The sequence below is a fragment of the Oscarella lobularis genome, chromosome 2, assembly GCF_947507565.1.
Source record: "Oscarella lobularis chromosome 2, ooOscLobu1.1, whole genome shotgun sequence".
Classification (NCBI taxonomy): Eukaryota; Metazoa; Porifera; class Homoscleromorpha; order Homosclerophorida; family Oscarellidae; genus Oscarella; species Oscarella lobularis.
Genome location: NC_089176.1, coordinates 2816434 through 2832995, shown reverse-complemented (window position 1 = coordinate 2832995; position 16562 = coordinate 2816434). Strand labels below are relative to the sequence as shown.

At 46.6% G+C, this 16562-nt stretch overlaps 7 protein-coding genes and 1 long non-coding RNA gene across 10 annotated transcripts; 2 read left to right on the top strand and 6 right to left on the bottom strand.

Annotated features, from left to right (window-relative positions):
- Window positions 1-360: 360 nt before the first annotated feature.
- LOC136200189 (protein flightless-1 homolog) lies at window positions 361-6933 on the bottom strand. Of its 2 annotated transcripts, none has more exons than XM_065990535.1 (49): window positions 6804-6933; window positions 6631-6744; window positions 6419-6574; window positions 6322-6348; window positions 6193-6251; window positions 6112-6133; window positions 6008-6062; window positions 5909-5955; window positions 5821-5858; window positions 5717-5768; window positions 5605-5659; window positions 5520-5552; window positions 5373-5456; window positions 5262-5320; window positions 5169-5214; window positions 5055-5110; window positions 4854-4994; window positions 4664-4802; window positions 4582-4607; window positions 4259-4520; window positions 4153-4203; window positions 4051-4097; window positions 3932-3997; window positions 3791-3865; window positions 3659-3728; window positions 3516-3610; window positions 3373-3459; window positions 3288-3316; window positions 3162-3228; window positions 3051-3113; window positions 2924-3005; window positions 2783-2870; window positions 2613-2726; window positions 2464-2566; window positions 2354-2407; window positions 2249-2305; window positions 2098-2194; window positions 1989-2048; window positions 1866-1933; window positions 1709-1810; window positions 1599-1655; window positions 1421-1549; window positions 1331-1368; window positions 1212-1280; window positions 1011-1158; window positions 873-965; window positions 772-819; window positions 651-716; window positions 361-587 (listed from the first exon to the last, which is right to left on the bottom strand). In XM_065990535.1, exons 1-49 carry the CDS (start codon window positions 6861-6863, stop codon window positions 453-455), a joined length of 3789 nt encoding a protein of 1262 aa, XP_065846607.1. In that variant the 5' UTR covers window positions 6864-6933; the 3' UTR covers window positions 361-452. The 2 variants fall into 2 exon arrangements, with proteins under 2 accessions (XP_065846607.1, XP_065846608.1); XM_065990536.1 differs by having other exon boundaries at window positions 2098-2191.
- A 432-nt stretch (window positions 6934-7365) lies between these two features.
- Window positions 7366-9001, bottom strand: LOC136200192 (guanine nucleotide-binding protein subunit alpha-12-like). The gene is made up of 3 exons (XM_065990539.1): window positions 8476-9001; window positions 8361-8411; window positions 7366-8144 (listed from the first exon to the last, which is right to left on the bottom strand). Exons 1-3 carry the CDS (start codon window positions 8923-8925, stop codon window positions 7575-7577), a joined length of 1071 nt encoding a protein of 356 aa, XP_065846611.1. The 5' UTR covers window positions 8926-9001; the 3' UTR covers window positions 7366-7574.
- Window positions 8969-9505, top strand: LOC136200195 (uncharacterized). Its single transcript, XR_010673310.1, has 3 exons — window positions 8969-9091; window positions 9141-9215; window positions 9270-9505. It is a non-coding gene; the product is annotated as an uncharacterized lncRNA (long non-coding RNA).
- Window positions 8997-10115, bottom strand: LOC136200194 (28 kDa heat- and acid-stable phosphoprotein-like). Its single transcript, XM_065990543.1, has 6 exons — window positions 10057-10115; window positions 9902-9999; window positions 9724-9852; window positions 9516-9658; window positions 9310-9464; window positions 8997-9086 (listed from the first exon to the last, which is right to left on the bottom strand). The coding sequence occupies exons 1-6, from the start codon at window positions 10070-10072 to the stop codon at window positions 9049-9051; spliced, it is 579 nt and encodes a 192-aa protein (XP_065846615.1). The 5' UTR covers window positions 10073-10115; the 3' UTR covers window positions 8997-9048.
- A 7-nt stretch (window positions 10116-10122) lies between these two features.
- Window positions 10123-11482, top strand: LOC136200193 (cleavage and polyadenylation specificity factor subunit 4-like). Of its 2 annotated transcripts, XM_065990541.1 has the most exons (8): window positions 10123-10259; window positions 10313-10516; window positions 10607-10702; window positions 10806-10899; window positions 10961-11003; window positions 11057-11140; window positions 11190-11219; window positions 11272-11482. In XM_065990541.1, exons 1-8 carry the CDS (start codon window positions 10157-10159, stop codon window positions 11353-11355), a joined length of 738 nt encoding a protein of 245 aa, XP_065846613.1. In that variant the 5' UTR covers window positions 10123-10156; the 3' UTR covers window positions 11356-11482. The 2 variants fall into 2 exon arrangements, with proteins under 2 accessions (XP_065846613.1, XP_065846612.1); XM_065990540.1 differs by having other exon boundaries at window positions 10313-10702.
- Window positions 10521-12818, bottom strand: LOC136200191 (gamma-butyrobetaine dioxygenase-like). The gene is made up of 4 exons (XM_065990538.1): window positions 12277-12818; window positions 12120-12225; window positions 11858-12063; window positions 10521-11806 (listed from the first exon to the last, which is right to left on the bottom strand). Exons 1-4 carry the CDS (start codon window positions 12798-12800, stop codon window positions 11479-11481), a joined length of 1164 nt encoding a protein of 387 aa, XP_065846610.1. The 5' UTR covers window positions 12801-12818; the 3' UTR covers window positions 10521-11478.
- Window positions 12819-13184: 366 nt separating this feature from the next.
- Window positions 13185-14005, bottom strand: LOC136200188 (small ribosomal subunit protein uS4-like). Its single transcript, XM_065990534.1, has 3 exons — window positions 13575-14005; window positions 13336-13521; window positions 13185-13281 (listed from the first exon to the last, which is right to left on the bottom strand). The coding sequence occupies exons 1-2, from the start codon at window positions 13970-13972 to the stop codon at window positions 13344-13346; spliced, it is 576 nt and encodes a 191-aa protein (XP_065846606.1). The 5' UTR covers window positions 13973-14005; the 3' UTR covers window positions 13185-13281; window positions 13336-13343.
- Window positions 14006-14623: 618 nt separating this feature from the next.
- LOC136200187 (arrestin domain-containing protein A-like) lies at window positions 14624-16504 on the bottom strand. The gene is made up of 12 exons (XM_065990533.1): window positions 16368-16504; window positions 16248-16321; window positions 16077-16193; window positions 15960-16022; window positions 15791-15903; window positions 15618-15739; window positions 15463-15559; window positions 15269-15399; window positions 15135-15219; window positions 14993-15088; window positions 14857-14944; window positions 14624-14806 (listed from the first exon to the last, which is right to left on the bottom strand). Exons 1-12 carry the CDS (start codon window positions 16427-16429, stop codon window positions 14766-14768), a joined length of 1089 nt encoding a protein of 362 aa, XP_065846605.1. The 5' UTR covers window positions 16430-16504; the 3' UTR covers window positions 14624-14765.
- Window positions 16505-16562: the final 58 nt, after the last annotated feature.

Sequence of the window (16562 nt, the reverse complement as noted above, 5' to 3'; positions counted from 1 at the left end):
GCTGTCCTTTTGTTCCTGTGTTCTGTAACTGAAAAAAGGCTATTTTGCATCCCGTTTCGATCAGCACGTCAGACAGAGACGCAATTACATTTTTTCTTAAAATTCCAACAATGTGCATAATATTAGCTTTGCGAGATTCACCGAACTGTATCGTCTTACTAAAGACTAATTAAAATACGCACTACTACAATATCTATCCCTGATCTAGCTTAATTAATTAAATTAATTAATTAATTAATAATTCGGTTTGATAAACAAAAGGTAGCTTGTGCAGGTAGGATTTGTAAGAGAGTGTGGTTTAGAAACCATCAACTTTTCTGCAGACTACACATCAGTGACACGGTCTCGCCACACCATTCCTAACACTATATATAGGTATATATTTCTTTACCCAGAGGACACTTGAGTCGTACACACAAGAACACCAAGAAAGATTTTTAGTTACCTGTGCTCTAAAAGCGCCGATGGACAAACGGTCCCCAGCCGTGAAAGCATCGAACAAACGCGTGCGGTTCGTGACCCTTCTTCGCTACAGCCAGCACGCGAGGTCGATCCGGCTGCTGCTCCTTCATATGCTTCCCATAGACCTACAGAGTCAACGCTTGCATGCCTCTCACAGTATAAGAAACGACGTTGCCGAACGGTCTGACCTGAGCCGATTTGGCCGCTAGTTTTCTTTCCACGTCACTGCTTCCGGGTCCAACCCACAGAAAAACCTAAGAGCGAACTCGAGAGTAAATTAACTGACTTGGGTTTTATCGGCCGTTGTACCTCGCTGCCGCTATCCAGTATCATTACGTCGTCGTCAGCCAAGTCATCCTACGCGAGATAAACGTCTGAGGCGTAACACCCTTCGCTGCTCACTGACTGACCTGACAAAAGTCTAGGCACTTTTCCGACACTGAGAAAAATCCCTTTTCGTTCGAACAGCGGAATAGGCGAGTGAAATTCATGTAGTCAGCCACCTGAGATAGTCGGTTAGTGCCCCTTTTGTGTATGGAATCGCTTACTTGGTCATATACTCCTCTTCCGCCGATGCCAACCCAGAAGAAGTTCTCCGGCTCGCTGCCTTCGCGTATCGTCTGAATGGAAAACCACTCCTCAAACAGATGCTTCGCCGTCTCTTCGGCGACAATGCTATGAGCCTTGCTACTTTTGCTAGAGAGGTAACGGATTAATTAATCAAAAATCAATACCGGGTATCTTCGTACCTGCCTATCCACACGTAGACAACTCCGTTGCCAACTGATCCCTTATTGAAAGGAACTTTGAGAATGTAGCTGAAAAAAAGAAAATGTCTCCACGGCTATAGGATAAATGGCTTGTCTACCAGAATTCTGAATTCAAGGACTGAACGTCTGTGGGCACCTGAAACGAAGTAAAAATGCATCGATAAAACCGAATTTAGAAAACTGCTTACTTCAACGACTCGAGTGTAAAGCGAACTGCCATTGGCTCGCACTTGAAGAAGCTGGGACTCGCGTCGACTGCCGCTAGTATCATTCTCATCGTCTTCGTCGTCTTCGTCGATGGGCAAACGTCTTTCGCCCTGAAAGAAAATAGGATACGTGCCTATATTAATAAAGACGTTTACTTACTCTCTGAATAACGATGGGGCTCCCGAAGTGGGCTAAAAGCTTGAGCGGTTCTTGTTGCTGTCGCAAATCGCAATGAAAAAAGGAAGTGGAAATCTCTACGCGCAGCTCACCTGTCGCGTTCGTATGACCTGCAGGTCCGGTATCATTTTCTCCATTTTTCGCTGAAAACTGAACGTAAAAGTGAGCCAGCCCATTTTGTTTGCCTCGCGACCCTTAATTAATTATAGAGAACATTCAGAGAAGCGGGGGGAAGAGAACACGGCGTACCTCCCAGAAGTAAATCACTGTGTAGTCCTGCGGGAGCTCCTCGTCGTCTTCCGCATCCTCTTCTTCTTCTATGGTACGTGCAAATTCAACGCATAAGCGTCTAAAAAGCGCAAAACAACTCACCCGGAGGAGGCATCCAGTATTTGCAAACGAATACGTAGCATTCTTCGCTGAAAAAGTTTCCTAAGACGAACAGTAAGATAAAAAAAGGATCTGATGCAGATATTTGTGCCTATTTCGCTGTCTGGCAGTTTCACGAATTTCTTTCCTTCCAGCACAAAGCACTTCATCTCCTTCAACTCCTGACTGCACTCGTCAATGAACTCCTTCTGTTCGAAGAGAAAAAAATTGACAGTCGTCTCGTTGACCCCGAGAATTCAAACCGTCTGCTCATCGGAAATGGGAGATTGTCGAGGCATGAACAACGAGGATAAGTCCACCTAAAGAACAGTATCAAATTAATTCAAAAACGTCTCCAATCAACGTACCTTGGTTTTGGAAGCCTCCGCTTGTGTGGCTGTCTCGGCTTGCCCTTCCGTTTTCTTCGGAAACAATGATAATCGTTGCATCAAGGGCCAAAGGGCACGCGCTTTTTTACCTTTCCCTTCAGCTTCAACACACTTTCAGCCGATCGGCTATAGTCCACCGAAAGAACGTCATCCCAGCCGTAAAACTTTGACTTGAATATTTGACTCTCTGTCCTGTAAAACCGGATTGCGATCAAACGTTTCCTAACAATAAACCTACCCCTGCAAAGTTCGCGTGACCATCGCATACGAGGGACGATCAAGCATGACGCAGAGCTCCTGGGCCAACTTTAGAGCCGCTGCTCGCACCAGTCGCGCCGATCTTCGACCGACCCTTCAAACAAATCTGCGTAACGAGATCTCTATTCACCATTTCGAGTTAATCTTTACCAAACGAAGATATCCGAATGACAGTCCAAAATATAGACCTCTTTCGGTTCGAGAAGCGAAGCGGTCAATTTCGCGAAATGAATTTCGACTACCATATAAATATACAAGTGCACGTAGAGTGACTCGAGTGTGAAAGCAGACCTTGTGGAAGTTCCAGATAGCCATGTCCAAGATGCACTCGATATAACCGAGGCACGCCAGGCGTGAAACTCTCAACGTGAGGCTAGAAACGTTGGATAGCACTGTAATGAATTCTTTTTCTAATTACCTGGATTTCGTCTGGGTTCGACTGGCCGCCGAGATAGCTCCAAAAATCTTGAGGTTCTTTTCCCTAAGGTATTTCAGTCATTTTTTCGTTGACTCTACCGGCGTTTCGTACCACAGTCAAAACGGCTACGGAGGCTTTGTTCTTTCTCTCGTTCTTGTTCATTTTTTCAGCGAAAAGCCTTAGAGACGCACAATCACTCGACGCGGACGCGGTGCGCGCAAAAAAAGAACGCCTTACCTCACTTTGGTTCTCAACAGAAGAGAAGACTGACGTAATGACGTCAAAACAACGAAACAATTAACGTTCATTTATTACACATTACCTGAGGACCCGGCCAGACGTAAAAGCTCATCCCACCATCGAGAAAGTAAACGAAACGCGGATCGAGAGACGTTTCCGAAACAGGAACCTGAAAAACTCATAATAGTAATAGAACTGGGGCCCCCCACAACTACAAACACGCACAAGTTCAAAGTGTATCTTATTGTGAACCGACACGCGATAGAGTTTGACGGGATAGGACGTCTCCTCGACCGTGTAAAAGCCGCTCGCCGTGCCCCCTGTCAGTCAATTCCAAATTCCCCTTTTTCTTTCGATCGCGTACGTACCTTCGACGTAGGTGATTTCGTTATTGAATAGGGACAAGAAGGCGTCGCTCTCTTCATTTTGTTCTTCTCTCTTTAGGGAAGGAAAACAGGGCAGTTTGCTCGAAAGAGGAATTGAGGGTGCGTTGTACGTACGACTATTCGAGACTCGGCACCGAGCATGTTTCGCAAGTTGACGGCGTGCATTGCCGAACAGGCTTTCTTGTCCAGCTAAAAGAGAGCGAAGAGAGGATTCCTAAATTAAATTCTATTTCTTTCGATGGTATTACGCAGTACCGTAGCGTCGGAACCTATCCAGAAATATATGTTCCAGTCTAACGCGCCGTACTCGTCACGAAACGTCTATACGCGTAGCAAACGTCGTTTTCGAAACGACGTGTTTCTATGAGCTTTACCTTTAAAACGATGAAAGCGTCAGCGCTGTAGAACTGTCCATAGAGTGCTATAAGAGAGGCAAATGGCTCGACCTTTATCCCAAGGCGTCGAAACGCTCTTACGTTGTTCCACTTCGACAGGAATAAAATTCTCAATTTGCCAAACGAGTAAACCTACGTCGTTGTCTAGCTTGTCTTGCGTATGAAATGTATATGTCCCTCTTCTTACCCAATTCTTTGCCCGTGTTCTCGTCAAAATAGTCGTCGTAACTCAAATTCGGCTTTTCCAACGACTCGTACCACTTTCGCGTTCGTTTGATTTCGGGCACCGGAGGCGGCTCGGGAATTCCGCCGGAGACGCTTTCCCTTCGAGTCTTCTCCTCGGCGATACCCGACAATCCCTTGAGCACTTTCTGCGCGTCGTCCGCCTGCCTCAAGCGCTCCTTCTCCTTCGCCTGTCTCTCCTTGTGACGACGATCGAAAATCTGCGCCTAAGGAAAAAAATAAAAATAAGAGAATCCTCGTCGTCGTCGTCGTCATCACATGAGCTACCTTTCTCTTCTGGGAAGTTGCCTTTCCTAGCAAGCAAAACGTGCAAAAATACCGAAGCCTCGTCGCGTCTCGCTCGTCTCACCCGCTGCTTCCGACGTGACCGCTCCCTGTTTCAGTTTCTCCAAGTCGAAATCGATATTGTAGAGCCGATTTCCGCCTATCTGCTCCTCGGGAGGCTTCGCCGGCATCACCAAGTCGGGATTATCTCGCACGTCGAGTTCCTGCGAGCCGCAATCTAACAAAGACTCGATGAAAGAAAGAAGAAGGCTTGCCTTCAAATTTTTAAGGTAGTGAATTCCTTCAGGGAGTTGTAGCAAACAATTGCCGGCTAGCGAGACTTTTCTGAGATGAAAGCATCGACACAGGCTTTCGGGTATGCACTGGAGCTTATTGCGAGCCGCTTGAAATTGTTCCTGATTAGAAAACAAAGCTGTTCATATATCTATATCTAGAGCTCTCGTAAGTCTTTATACCAGATAAGTTAGACGACTTATTCCCAATGGTATTCCTTCGAAAACGAGCTCGTTGGCTGGTTAGAGGAAAATGCCTTAATAGAATTTTTGCAACGACAAATTCAATAAGTGTACCGTTTAGAAAGAGTCGTTTCAGTCGCGTGCACTTTGATACATTTTGCTACGAGAAACAGTGAAATTCTTAACGGTGTCACTTGATTGTCATACAGGCAACTCCTGAAGCTTATTGTAGGAAAGATTCAAAAGTTCCAACATGACCCAGTTTTCTAGAGCCCAGCCTGTGTACTGCGGGGAGAGGATCGCTACGCTGTGGCTCACCAACGCGACCAGACAGCTCCGATATTGCGTTGTGGCTGGCGTTCAATCTCTTCAGATTTTCCATACGATATATGCATCCCGGAACTAAGCGAAGAGAAAGAAACGAGTGGGTGTAATCACACATACATAGAATATCTATCTGTTTACTTTGCGAAAGACCATTTCTTGATATGTCGAGATCTAAAGACGTTTCCCCATAGAGTGCATCAAAAAAACGACAAGCGGAACGCACCTTCGAGATTCACTAGCCAGCTGTCAAGTTGTTCCGGAAAATTAGAGAGATTTCTCTGCAATCGACAAAGTAAGGTCAACGTTTCTTCTTCCAGTAAAAGAATTGACTCCACCTCTGTATTTCTCAAGTTCAGCGTTCGAAGGTTGACTAATCCTTGCAAAGATCTAATAGAAACGTGTTTTAGACACCAATGAATTATGAGTGACGTTGCGTCACCTCAGTTTGGAGTTGACCATGGGATTATTAGCTAGCATCTATGTCAGAACATTTACATACTTTACCTCTATTCATCTGAATTTAATACCAGTGTGTCCATGTTCCGACACCTTCTTAGTGTCGGTGGAATGGTAGCTAAAGGTCAAACCATCAAAGTAGCTTGTCAATCTGTCTGATTCTAACTGACTAAGTCTGTTGTCACTCAAGTCCAAGTGATGAATATCGCAGCATTCTACGAATAGCTATGAAAAGGACGTTATCAGAGAGAAAAAAGAGAAGAGACAAAAGAACCTCCTTGGGCAACTCTTCGATCCTAAACAGGCCAGTCAATTAAAAATGAAATGCTTATCATTAGATTCGCAAATCTCTCACTTGTTGTGGCTCAAAGAGAGAACAAGCAATCCAGTGGCCTTTTCCAATCCTTCAGGAACCTAACCAGCAACGTGCACTTGCAAGCAATCCCCCCCCCCCCCCCCCCCCCCAATTGTCCAATCCACGAACCTTTTCTAGTTGATTATAGCTAAAGTCCTAAAATAAAAGAAAACAGGAATTGGTAATAGTGGATGCTCGTTATATATCGTTCTGCCCCCATCCTCACAATCGTAGACAACTCTCCGAGTTCAAAAATTTCTGGTGGGATTCCAGGATCTTTGATGTGATTTCGACGAGCATTCACGACGCGCAGTCGCGACAAACTCTGCAAGTCACCGTCGTGCAAATGATGCAAGCTATTCCTGGACACAGCCAGGTATTCCTGAAGTGTGACGTCACGTCACGGACAAAGAAAAAAACGCATAGTAGTCTGTTTACTAGTTTTTTCAGCGTCGATAGTTGATCGGGTAGCGTGCGAAGTTTTGTATTGTTGAGACGGAGCCAACGAAGGCTCGCCATGCTCGAGATCTTCTCGGTGAACTGTTGGTCATTCTGGACGTTTTCAGAGATATCTTATATCGCCAATCTGACGCTATGCGATGAAACTGCACCTCTAGTGGGTTTTCTGATAGATTGATTCCACGAATAAAGGGCAGAACACCCTGAGACATTTTTCCGGTAACGTACGCTAAAAATGATTTTTTCTACCGCATCTACGGCCTTTTCGGAGTATAAATATCACTAAGTAAAGAGTTTAGTATATGAGCAAGCGAATGGTTACTGCTCTACCTCTCCTAAACAGAGGCTAAAGCAGTTCCGAGCAAATTTACCGCGCGTTACCTTCAGCAAAATGGCGACTCCTCGAAAAGCTAGTCGTCTCATTTCCTCCCTTCTGCCTCTTTCCAGACCGACGTGGAGGCGCTGGGCGTACACGAATACTGGTGCTCTTCATCCTAAACCGGAAAGATTCTACGTTTTCGGTCTGATTCGAGTCGTCGCACTCTCGATCCCCAGCATCTACATCGGCGCGATGATGTCGAAGTACGGCGCCGCGTGGCTCGAAGAGAAGAACATCTTCGTTCCGGAAGACGACGACGACGACTAAAAAACGCACTGTTTTGTCGCTTTTACCAGTGTAATCTCACCTAAATTTCACTAGCACACAAAACCACGTGAGAACGTATCTTTTGCTCTCGCTCCTCGCGTTCGCCTCTCAGCAAATTGCGTGCAGTAAAGAAGTTCACGTTCGTTGCTATAAAACTTTACCTTTAATGCAAAACCAAACAACCAATGATAATAGACCACTGTACAAAAAAATTGAAATGAAATGAATGAGACTGTTGTGACGCACACAGATAGATCCCGCCCAGGGTATCTCTCCTCTAACCGAGCATAAGTGACTGTATATTCTTTTCGAGTATCGTACGTTTAACGGCCGAAAAGACGACTCGTATGTTCTCCGTATCCGTCGCCGTCGTGTGATGATGGTAGATCTGCTTGTTGGGATCGTGACGTTTCGCGTGAAACATCTCCAGTATGAACGTCTGCACTTCTTCGAGATTCTGCGGATTGCCGCCGAACGACGGAAAATAGTGCGATATGTCCGACACTTTGACCTTCTCGGCGAGCAAATCCGATTTGTTGAGAAAGAGAATAACGGACACGTGCCGAAAGCACTTGTTGTTTATGATTGTCTCGAAGATGTTGATGCTCTCGGTGAGCCGATTCGTCGTCCGATCTTCCATGAGAACCTGATCGTAGCCGCTCGACGCGACGAGAAAGACGATCGACGTCACTTCGTCGAAGCACTGGAACCATTTCGTTCGCTGCGATCGCTGCCCGCCGACGTCGACCATTTTGAATGGAATGCCCTTGATGGTGAAGTCGTACTCGAAGATGCCGCGCGTCGCCTTGCGCGAGCAAAGCACGTCTTGTTTAGTCGGTAAATACGTCTATAAAAGATAGGAAGACTGGTATACTAAGTGTTTCTCCAACACGCAAGTAATAGAACACGTCCTGATATAGATTGCATGCAAGACCTGATCTAGGCATATTGTCTAAGACAGACCTATTCTGTACTAGGTGGCACACATCAGATTATTGGCTACTACTGTAAGGTTTCTAGGAAGCGAACATGCACGTCCTGTACGCATCATCTCCCATCTTACCGGCTTCGCTATATCGTCTAGTCTACTCATAAAATACGCTGTCGAGTCACCCTAGAGAAAAAAAAAGCCGGTCACGTGAGCGCCAGAACCACCTCCTTTTTAGTTTTCGACGTACAATTTGATACTCGCGACGCCGGGCGAACGTCTCCTGAATGCCGCTATCGTTCCACAACTTCGCAATCGCTTCGAAATACTTGTTAAAGCTCGCGCTGTCGAGCGGCTCGTTGTTATAGGCGGCGAAAGCGTCGACGTAGCGAGCGCAGCTCGCCTCGTCGCCCCAAGCGACGCCGAGTCGTCGACGCGCTTCGATGAGAATTTTTATCGCTTTGATGACGTTGCCGTAGATCGTCGATATGAATTCGCGTCGCGCCACGTCGTCGAAGTCTTCGCCGTGGAGGATGCGAATTTGTCGGAGAAACGTGCTCTTGCCCGACTCGCCGGCGCCGAGGAGGAGAATTTTTACCATTTTGCGATAGTGATCCTTCTCGGCGCGCAGGCCGCGATCGATTTCGCGACTGCGACGAGTCGCTTCGGCGTCTTCGGGCGACCCACCGCAGCAAGCCATCGCCTTATTATATGCAGCTCGCGTGTATGCAAGGAAGCATGCGCACACGCGAAAGTCGCGATAACGCCCTCTTTCTTTCGGTTTTTTTATACCCGGTGTAATTCAGTAGAGAAAAGAACGCGTTCACGCTTTTCGTCCTTTCTGCGCGGCAGCCGCTGCAGCTACAGTAAAAAGAGATGATAAAAGGCCACGCCCCACTAAAGAATGTTCTACAGTGAAACCCGAGTGATACTGAATAAGAGATACATAGATAGAACAGCTGCTACTAAGTGATTTATGAAGACAAACAGGTGACCACTGAATGCCGGAATAATCATAGAATATTTATTTAGTTATTTATACAGGGGTTTCACTGTATACTTCTATTTTTCAGTTTCGTCTTACCTTCCTGCCGCTTTCGCTCCTCTTCCTTGCGCGCATCTTCTCTCTGCTTGCGTATGATTGCCAATCGTGCGAGATCAGCTCGCGCCTCTTCCGTCTTTCCGGCTGCATGTCTCTGCTTATAGTTCTCCTGCGCTCTCTGCTTTTCGATAGCTTCCCTATCAGAAAAATCAAAGATTATAGAAAAAAAAAGACGTCGTCTGACTCACCGTTGCCGTCTCGTCAACTCGACTTTTGCATTGACATCAATATTGCCTGCTTTTTTAGCCTTCTTCACAACTCGATTAGGATTCTCCACGTCGATGATGGCCTCCAATCCCTTCAACTTTCTGGGCTTGTCGTCGTCGTCGTCCTAGAAAATAAAACCACACCCACTGTTAATTAAAAGCAAAGTGACGCAATTCTACGTCATTGAACCTCGTCCGAATCGGATTCCGATTTTCCGCGAGCAAAAGCAACGTCATCGTCGTCGTCATCTTCCTCCTTTTTCTCCTTGTCTTCGTCGTCCGATTCTGATTCTGATTCAGAAGGCAGGCCTTTTTGCCGCTGAAATTTGCCAGTAAAAATTGGAGAACATTGCTGCTGCTGCACTGACTCGCCACTCGATTTCTCTCTGGCGTTTTTCTGCTTGCTTTTGGACTTCGTCTTCGCTTGTGAAACGTCTCGTCTGGCCCTTGTGCCGTGGACCCCGTCCTACAGTGAAACAATGTTTAATTATCCGGTTTCCTTCTTGTTGCAATTGAGGAGAACCTCTTCCTCTCGGCATTCCAAGCCTTTTCGTCTAGAAAAAAACGCATGCGCAATCGTCGAACAGCGACCACGTGTCTTGACTGTTTTCCTCCGGGCGAAAATGCAAGAAATAATCTGCAACGTCGACGACGTCGTCTTCGAGATCGAAACGGCCTTGGAACGGCAACTCGGCGTTCTTTCGCTGCCTTTTCCTGGAATGGACAGTGGGTTCCCCCCCTTTCTCTGCGCTTTCTTTCGTAACGTTTCGCTCGCTCAGAGTCCGGAGCGGCCGTGTGCGAGTTCTATCTTCGAAAGGCGTGCGCGCGAAGCGCTCTCTGTCCTTTTCGACATCGCAGCGGCGACAAATCCGTCGTTTGCAAGCACTGGCTACGCGGTCTCTGCAAAAAAGGCGATCTGTGCGAATTCCTTCACGAATACGACATGACAAAAATGCCCGAATGCTACTTCTTTTCGAAATACGGTAGATCGCGCACTTCAAACGGCAATACTATAATAATTTCTACTAATACTATTTCTTTTTTTGTACTTACGAAATTATTCGGACATGTAGGCGTGTGTAATAACAAAGATTGTCCGTATCAACACATTGACCCCAAATCGAAAATAAAGGATTGCCCTTGGTACGATAGGGGATTTTGTAAGCACGGTATGTTGTCATTTGCGCGAATGAGGCTCCTCTCCTTTCTCATGCGCACTTGCTTTCTTCTCTCTGTGTTCCGCTCGTGCGGTTTCCCTTCCTCCTCTCTCAGGTCAATCGTGTCGAAATCGGCACGTTCGACGCGTACTCTGCGTCAATTATTTGTGTGGGTTTTGCAAGGACGGCGCCAATTGCAAGTACAAGCAGTAAGTTGGCATGAAATCGCCTCTCTCTGCATTTGGACTACGCTCTTCCTTTTTCTCCAAGTGCTAAATTCGAGTTGCCTCCTTATCTTGGACTAGCCGGAAGGGTATGAGACCTCGATCACTACTACTAGTGTCTTGTGAATTGACACTTTTGCAGGAGGAAGGTGGTCAGGAGCCGCAGGCTTCACATCCTTATATACCCGGAATAAGACGGCCACTCGACCAAGTGACTTGCTTCAAGGTATGTCCAACTGGCTCTGCTTGATCTCGCTTTACAGCATATGTTTTAGTGTGGTGAACGAGGGCACTATGCAAACAAGGTTGAATTAGTCTTATTAATCGCGTTTTCTAACTAGCTTTCCTGTGTTTCAGTGTCCAAGAAGTGCCTATAACTTTTCGAATGTCAATATTGTCCTGCCGGCGCAACATCCGGCGACAAGGACGTTAGGGAACTGAATGTCTTTTGAAGTAGAGTATAAGTACGCTCTTGTTTGCGTTTATCATGAACGAATTTCATTTTTGTGCACCTTGCTTTGAAATGATAACACTCAAACGTGCAGTCAGAGTCAAAGAATTCTGTCAAGCTGCTTTCTTTGCTAGTAGTGCTCTCTTTTTCGCGTAGACGGCGTCTCTGTCAAAGCAGATTGACTCTAGATGGCGCACCTCGCCCTTTCTCGCCTCAAACTCCGGTCGCCCGTGCAAAACGCGCGTGTTCTCGAATACGAGAATCTGCCCTGGCTCGAGTTTGACTTCAATCACAAATCGAGGGTCGTGCAGCAGGCGCGTGTATTGATAATACGCGGCGTACCACTCAAAGAGGCTGGGCTTTAGTCTCGCCAGATACCGACTGCTTTGAGCATGATTGCTAATGTAGACACCTTCCACTTGCTTCTTATCTTCATCAAGTCTAAGGCATAAGCAATGGTGCTTCTACATGTATATTCTACTCTGTACTTACTTCAACATTGGATGCCACGACTTGGTACTGAATTGAACGTGCTCTCTTTGTGCGGAATCGGCGAATTCTATCGGATAGCTACTGAGAATATCAAACGCTCGCGGATCTTCCTTTCTCAGATGATCAGCAACAGCAAAACCGTCGCAATACCATCCGGCTCCAGCTCGAGGACGAGGCACTTGCTGGATACAGTGTAAACACCGGAACTAAAAAGCCGAGGGGCGCTAATAGCACAAGGTGCGACTTATATAACAATGCTCACGCTGGTGGTGTAAGTGACGAAAGGAAAATCGACGTGAAGATGGAGCCTTCGACCAGTGTTGGCAAGCGTTGTGGGATTCTCAACGGTTTTAACATTCATCAGATTGCTGCAGAAACATCTCCTAACATAGCGGCTTTCGCGACACTCCATGAATTACCTATAGCCAGCGTGATTGATGGTATAACGAAGCCACCCGAATCGAGCGTCCAGCAAGCGCAACTGGCCGCTCTCCGCTTTGGCACCACTCACAAGTAAGATTCCGTGTGACTCCAGCTGATCGAATAAATCCAGCAAATGTTGATCGTTCTTCAACAGCGTTTGGAAATCAAACGTTGGGATCTTCGAAAAGTAGTCGCTGCCCCAATGGATCTTGCCATTGGAGCCGGGAAAACGTTGGGATTGCTTCTCAGGAATAGCAAAATGCTTAGCAAGCCATTCGGCACTAATTTCGCTCTGATCACCCGTTGACCAATTGACAGTCACCTGAGTGGGATCCCAGCGGATAAGAGGAGCGAGTGACGGCGCCGTTTTGGGACTGGTACTGTGGCGTTTGTGATCCCACACGTACGCGGCGGGAATTCGACGCTCAACGTTGTTTAGGAGAACGCTCAGAGTCTGCTTTTCGACTTTTGCGAACGCAATTTGGTACGCCGCTGCTACCGTTGACAATCGTCTAGCCATGAAGCGGGAACAAGAGGCTACAGGACGTGCACTTACCGTCACAGCGGAACCAGCATTGAATTCACTTATACCTCACGCGCCTTGGGGAAGATACGCCTTCACACGTGCATGAAGCTATAGTCTATTCACCGGTACTCACGCCAGAGATAAATCCTATTTATCTCTGCTCACTCAATTTCTAATGAAATCCGAGGATTTAGATTATATATATGCGAGCTTTTCTTTACTACTCTGCAGTGTATTAAAAGGAGGCGAGGCTAGCCTGTTTTTGTCTACTGGAAATAGTGACGCAAGCCTGTATGTCTGCATTGCTAATTAAGGATCTACTGCGTGTCCTAGCTCGTTCACCGGGCCAAAAGAAACACTACATCGGACAGGAGCACGAATTTTAGTAACTGAACCCAGGCTTTATTGAAGCAAGAAAAACACATTCATTATAATGTCTTTTCCGTTTTTTCCTCCTGAGCACACAAAAAAGCCCCTAGAATTTATTTTATAGTGTTTGGATGAGAAAGGCGCCCGCTCGAGTACGTACCAATGAAACTAATCGTCGTCCTCTTCATCGTCGTCGTCGTCTCCGGCTTGCGCTTTGCGCTGCTTCTTTCGCTTGACGCGTCCCGGACGTCCGCCGCCGTACGGCGACGTCAACGAGAAATCGATGTGCTTCTGCGAGTCCAGTCGCACGACGAACGACGGTACGTTGACGATTTGTTTACGAACGCTGCACGACAGCGACTTTATTTTCGGTGTTTCCTCGAAAGGGGCCCCACCTACCGTATGTGCCGCTGTCGTATCAGAACGCGCGCGTGATGGATCGATTTCGCTAGGCCGAGTTTGAAAACTTGCGTTTGAAGTCGTCGCTCGAGAAAATCTTCGACGCGAAGACCGAGAACGTAATCGAGCTTCATTCGCGTTTCGTCGAGCACGCCGATGCGTACGAGACGACGAAGAAGCGCGTTTCCTTCGAAGAGACGACGGGTGTCCTTTTCGTCGAGCGTCAGAAGCTCTCGGGCCGCTTTTCGCATCTTCGCGAGCGCGTATTTGACTCGCCACACTTCGCGCTTGCATCGGAGGCCGTATTCGCCGATGAGCTTCAATTCCTGATCGAGTCGTTCCTTTTCGAACGGCCGACGTGGCGTCTGGTACGTTTTGGAGCAGACTTTCTTCACCATCTTCGTCGCACCACGTGGAACCCCTTCGCGAACATGCGCAAACCAATAGCTGTAAACCACGTGAATCACGTGCACTCTTTAGTCGTCCAAGCCCGGCAAAATGACAGAATTCGCATTCAGCAATTTCAGTTATGAAAGGTCGAAAGCACAAGAAAACCGTTGAAAGTGATAGCCAGGCGAAAAAGGTCAAAGATCTCGCTGCCGACTCGGATGATATCGCCGCGGATGAAATTCCGTGTCAAAACGCCGACGAAAAAACGATCGACGAGACAACGGGCGAAATCGAAGCCAAAGAACCGACAGAAGAAGCAGACGGCGTAGAAGAAAACTCGAACGAAACAACCGCCGCCGTCGCCGAAGACGCCGTCGTTCTTGTTGCAACAAGTCCCGAAAATCATCGTCGAAGCGTAAAAGAAAACTCGAACGCGGCGGAAGAAGAAGAAAATCCCGCCTCTGACGTCATCACCGATTCTCAAATGGTCAAAGCGACGGAAGTCGAGCTCAAAGACACCGAGAAAACGAAGAAATTGCCGGAATCGTGCGACGGAGCGCCGACACTGAAGGGATTAATTCGCGAATTATCTGCCCTAAATAAGATGATCATTGACACCTGTAAAGAGCTTCAAACAGCTCGACGCCAACGCCAAGGAGCACATGGTAAGAGCATTATTTAATTAATACTGGGTAGGTTCAGTAGTATGACAACAATGTTGACTGGTACCGATTCAGAGCAATGGCCTTACCCCTTAGTTAGATTTGTCAATTTTCTGTTTGTTCGTACTGTATCTATTTGCTATTGTGGTGAAATAATTACGCCAGAAAATGACGCGGAGTCTGCTCAAAAATCTATTAGTGGAGACGTTTCTACTGGTATTGCATCTAACCTAGAGTCTTGGCGGTCACTGCGCATGGGCCTTGTGTAATAACCCGGTGACACTCGCTTGCCCACGACGGAGACTTCCATTCTTCCCACTGAAGAAAAATATTAGAGCACTCAGTTTCAGTTCACACAAGTCTCACCGTTTTGTTTTTTGGCGGCTTGATTTGTATTGGAACCTGCAGTTCAACGTCTGGTGCCCAAGGCACCACTACCTCTATATCAATGTGATAATTGCACTAAAACATAATGTTATAATTGACGCGTGACTTGTTGAAACTGTACCCTAACAACAGAACCACTGGTGCTTGGCAGTATGTCCGCTTTATCGATCTCGTGTTGTTGAGACCAAAGCTTGATAGGTGCATTGCTAAAAATGATAACAGTAGTGACCAGAAGGATTCCATGGTGGCTCTCACGTTCGTTTGAATGATCCGCTTGCGCACCCTTCATAGGAACTCATACTCATGACATCCATCAGACACTTTGGTTCCTTTTTGCTCCTTTCGCGATGAGCATCAGCTCCTCGCAGTCTAATACCTCGCATCAGCTGAAACAATACATGCAGTCTTACCTCTATGTTATGGTACAAGGTCTAACGGAAGTTGCTTACTCTCACAACCATATGGCTGGTGTTAATAGACGAATTGTTCTTGACATCAATTAAGATGGTCGCTTCTTCACCTGTCTGGTACGTCATTTTGTCTAGACTAACGTTGGGAACTTCCCATGATCATGATATAAAGCCAGTTGTCAAACTAAATTTACTTTGCTGTGACAATGACATCTCCTCGAGGAATGCAGCAACACGTTTTCACCATACTGGTTTTTGTACATTCTGCAGCGTCGCGGATCTTGCATCGATCACTTATCGAAAGTAGCTGGACTGCCTAAGAACTAAATCGCTATACTAAATACATTTGCACGCTCTTTCTCAGTACTTTCAGTTTAGCGTCAGAACTTCCTGAAGTGTCCACCACTTCCGCCTTGATCTTATAGGCTACCTCAGCTAGTACAGAATTGCCCTTCTCGTCGCATTTGTAATAAAACGTTCCTGCCAACGCCACGCCCAAATCATGCATACACAATGGCACTATCGTTTGGCACCACCTGGCAATCCTTGGGGTAGCACATACTGAAAGGGATAGAAAAAGTAGCCCAATGGAAAATCATCTATTAGGTACGTATGTTCAGATGTTCCAATCTCAATATGATAGCAGTCAATACCTTCATATTCTATAAGATTTTGATTCAGCTCTAGAAACTGTGTTCGACCTTTTTTCTTTCCTGTTCTTTTTACCCAGTTGTCTTCCTCTCGCACCGAATAGGAATAGTCCCACTCGCCTGTACACTTGGTTACTACACTGGACGAAACCGGATAATAGGCGTGGTTCGAACATTTTTCGTGTCCTTTGATTTTGAGCTTCAGCTTTCTCGATTGAATTGGATTTCTTACAGCAAGATAGACTATCCTGTAGATTGATTTACGCTAGAGCTGGAGGAAGTATATTTTCGCACCCGAAAATCGTCTCTCCTCCGACGTATTCGCCTTTGTTCGTTCTGATGCAAATTTCGTTCATCCTCTCGAGCTCCTTCAATGCATTATTGCGGCAGCAGACTGCCGAGAGAGTAAGTCTAAGCGTCAGCACGGCACTCAATAGCGCACGGTGGCGAAAGTGAATAGTGAAACTGATTACCTAAATGGGTCAGTGC

What these genes read in the sequence shown, in the direction of transcription:
- LOC136200189 (XM_065990535.1), bottom strand. Translation starts at nt 6,863, where the DNA reads ATGTCTCAGGGTGTTCTGCCCTTTATTCGTGGAATCAATCTATCAGAA. An exon ending in CTATCTGGAACTTCCACAAG is followed by an intron (nt 2,871 to 2,923) that starts GTCTGCTTTCAC and finishes TTTATATGGTAG; the next exon opens with TCGAAATTCATTTCGCGAAA. An exon ending in CATTCGGATATCTTCGTTTG is followed by an intron (nt 2,727 to 2,782) that starts GTAAAGATTAAC and finishes ATTTGTTTGAAG; the next exon opens with GGTCGGTCGAAGATCGGCGC.
- LOC136200192 (XM_065990539.1), bottom strand. Translation starts at nt 8,925, where the DNA reads ATGGCTTGCTGCGGTGGGTCGCCCGAAGACGCCGAAGCGACTCGTCGC. An exon ending in GGCGTCGCGAGTATCAAATT is followed by an intron (nt 8,412 to 8,475) that starts GTACGTCGAAAA and finishes TTTTTTCTCTAG; the next exon opens with GGTGACTCGACAGCGTATTT. An exon ending in TAGACGATATAGCGAAGCCG is followed by an intron (nt 8,145 to 8,360) that starts GTAAGATGGGAG and finishes TATCTTTTATAG; the next exon opens with ACGTATTTACCGACTAAACA.
- LOC136200194 (XM_065990543.1), bottom strand. An exon ending in GAGTTGACGAGACGGCAACG is followed by an intron (nt 9,465 to 9,515) that starts GTGAGTCAGACG and finishes TTTTTCTGATAG; the next exon opens with GGAAGCTATCGAAAAGCAGA. An exon ending in GGAGCGAAAGCGGCAGGAAG is followed by an intron (nt 9,087 to 9,309) that starts GTAAGACGAAAC and finishes TTTTTACTGTAG; the next exon opens with CTGCAGCGGCTGCCGCGCAG.
- LOC136200193 (XM_065990540.1), top strand. Translation starts at nt 10,157, where the DNA reads ATGCAAGAAATAATCTGCAACGTCGACGACGTCGTCTTCGAGATCGAA. An exon ending in ACCAAGTGACTTGCTTCAAG is followed by an intron (nt 11,141 to 11,189) that starts GTATGTCCAACT and finishes CATATGTTTTAG; the next exon opens with TGTGGTGAACGAGGGCACTA. An exon ending in GAGGGCACTATGCAAACAAG is followed by an intron (nt 11,220 to 11,271) that starts GTTGAATTAGTC and finishes CCTGTGTTTCAG; the next exon opens with TGTCCAAGAAGTGCCTATAA.
- LOC136200191 (XM_065990538.1), bottom strand. Translation starts at nt 12,800, where the DNA reads ATGGCTAGACGATTGTCAACGGTAGCAGCGGCGTACCAAATTGCGTTC. An exon ending in ATCAATCACGCTGGCTATAG is followed by an intron (nt 12,226 to 12,276) that starts GTAATTCATGGA and finishes ATGTTTCTGCAG; the next exon opens with CAATCTGATGAATGTTAAAA. An exon ending in TCGTCACTTACACCACCAGC is followed by an intron (nt 12,064 to 12,119) that starts GTGAGCATTGTT and finishes TCGGCTTTTTAG; the next exon opens with TTCCGGTGTTTACACTGTAT.
- LOC136200188 (XM_065990534.1), bottom strand. Translation starts at nt 13,972, where the DNA reads ATGGTGAAGAAAGTCTGCTCCAAAACGTACCAGACGCCACGTCGGCCG. An exon ending in ATACGACAGCGGCACATACG is followed by an intron (nt 13,522 to 13,574) that starts GTAGGTGGGGCC and finishes GCTGTCGTGCAG; the next exon opens with CGTTCGTAAACAAATCGTCA.
- LOC136200187 (XM_065990533.1), bottom strand. Translation starts at nt 16,429, where the DNA reads ATGAACGAAATTTGCATCAGAACGAACAAAGGCGAATACGTCGGAGGA. An exon ending in GGAGGAGAGACGATTTTCGG is followed by an intron (nt 16,322 to 16,367) that starts GTGCGAAAATAT and finishes ATCAATCTACAG; the next exon opens with GATAGTCTATCTTGCTGTAA. An exon ending in AGTGACCGCCAAGACTCTAG is followed by an intron (nt 14,807 to 14,856) that starts GTTAGATGCAAT and finishes ATTTTTGAGCAG; the next exon opens with ACTCCGCGTCATTTTCTGGC.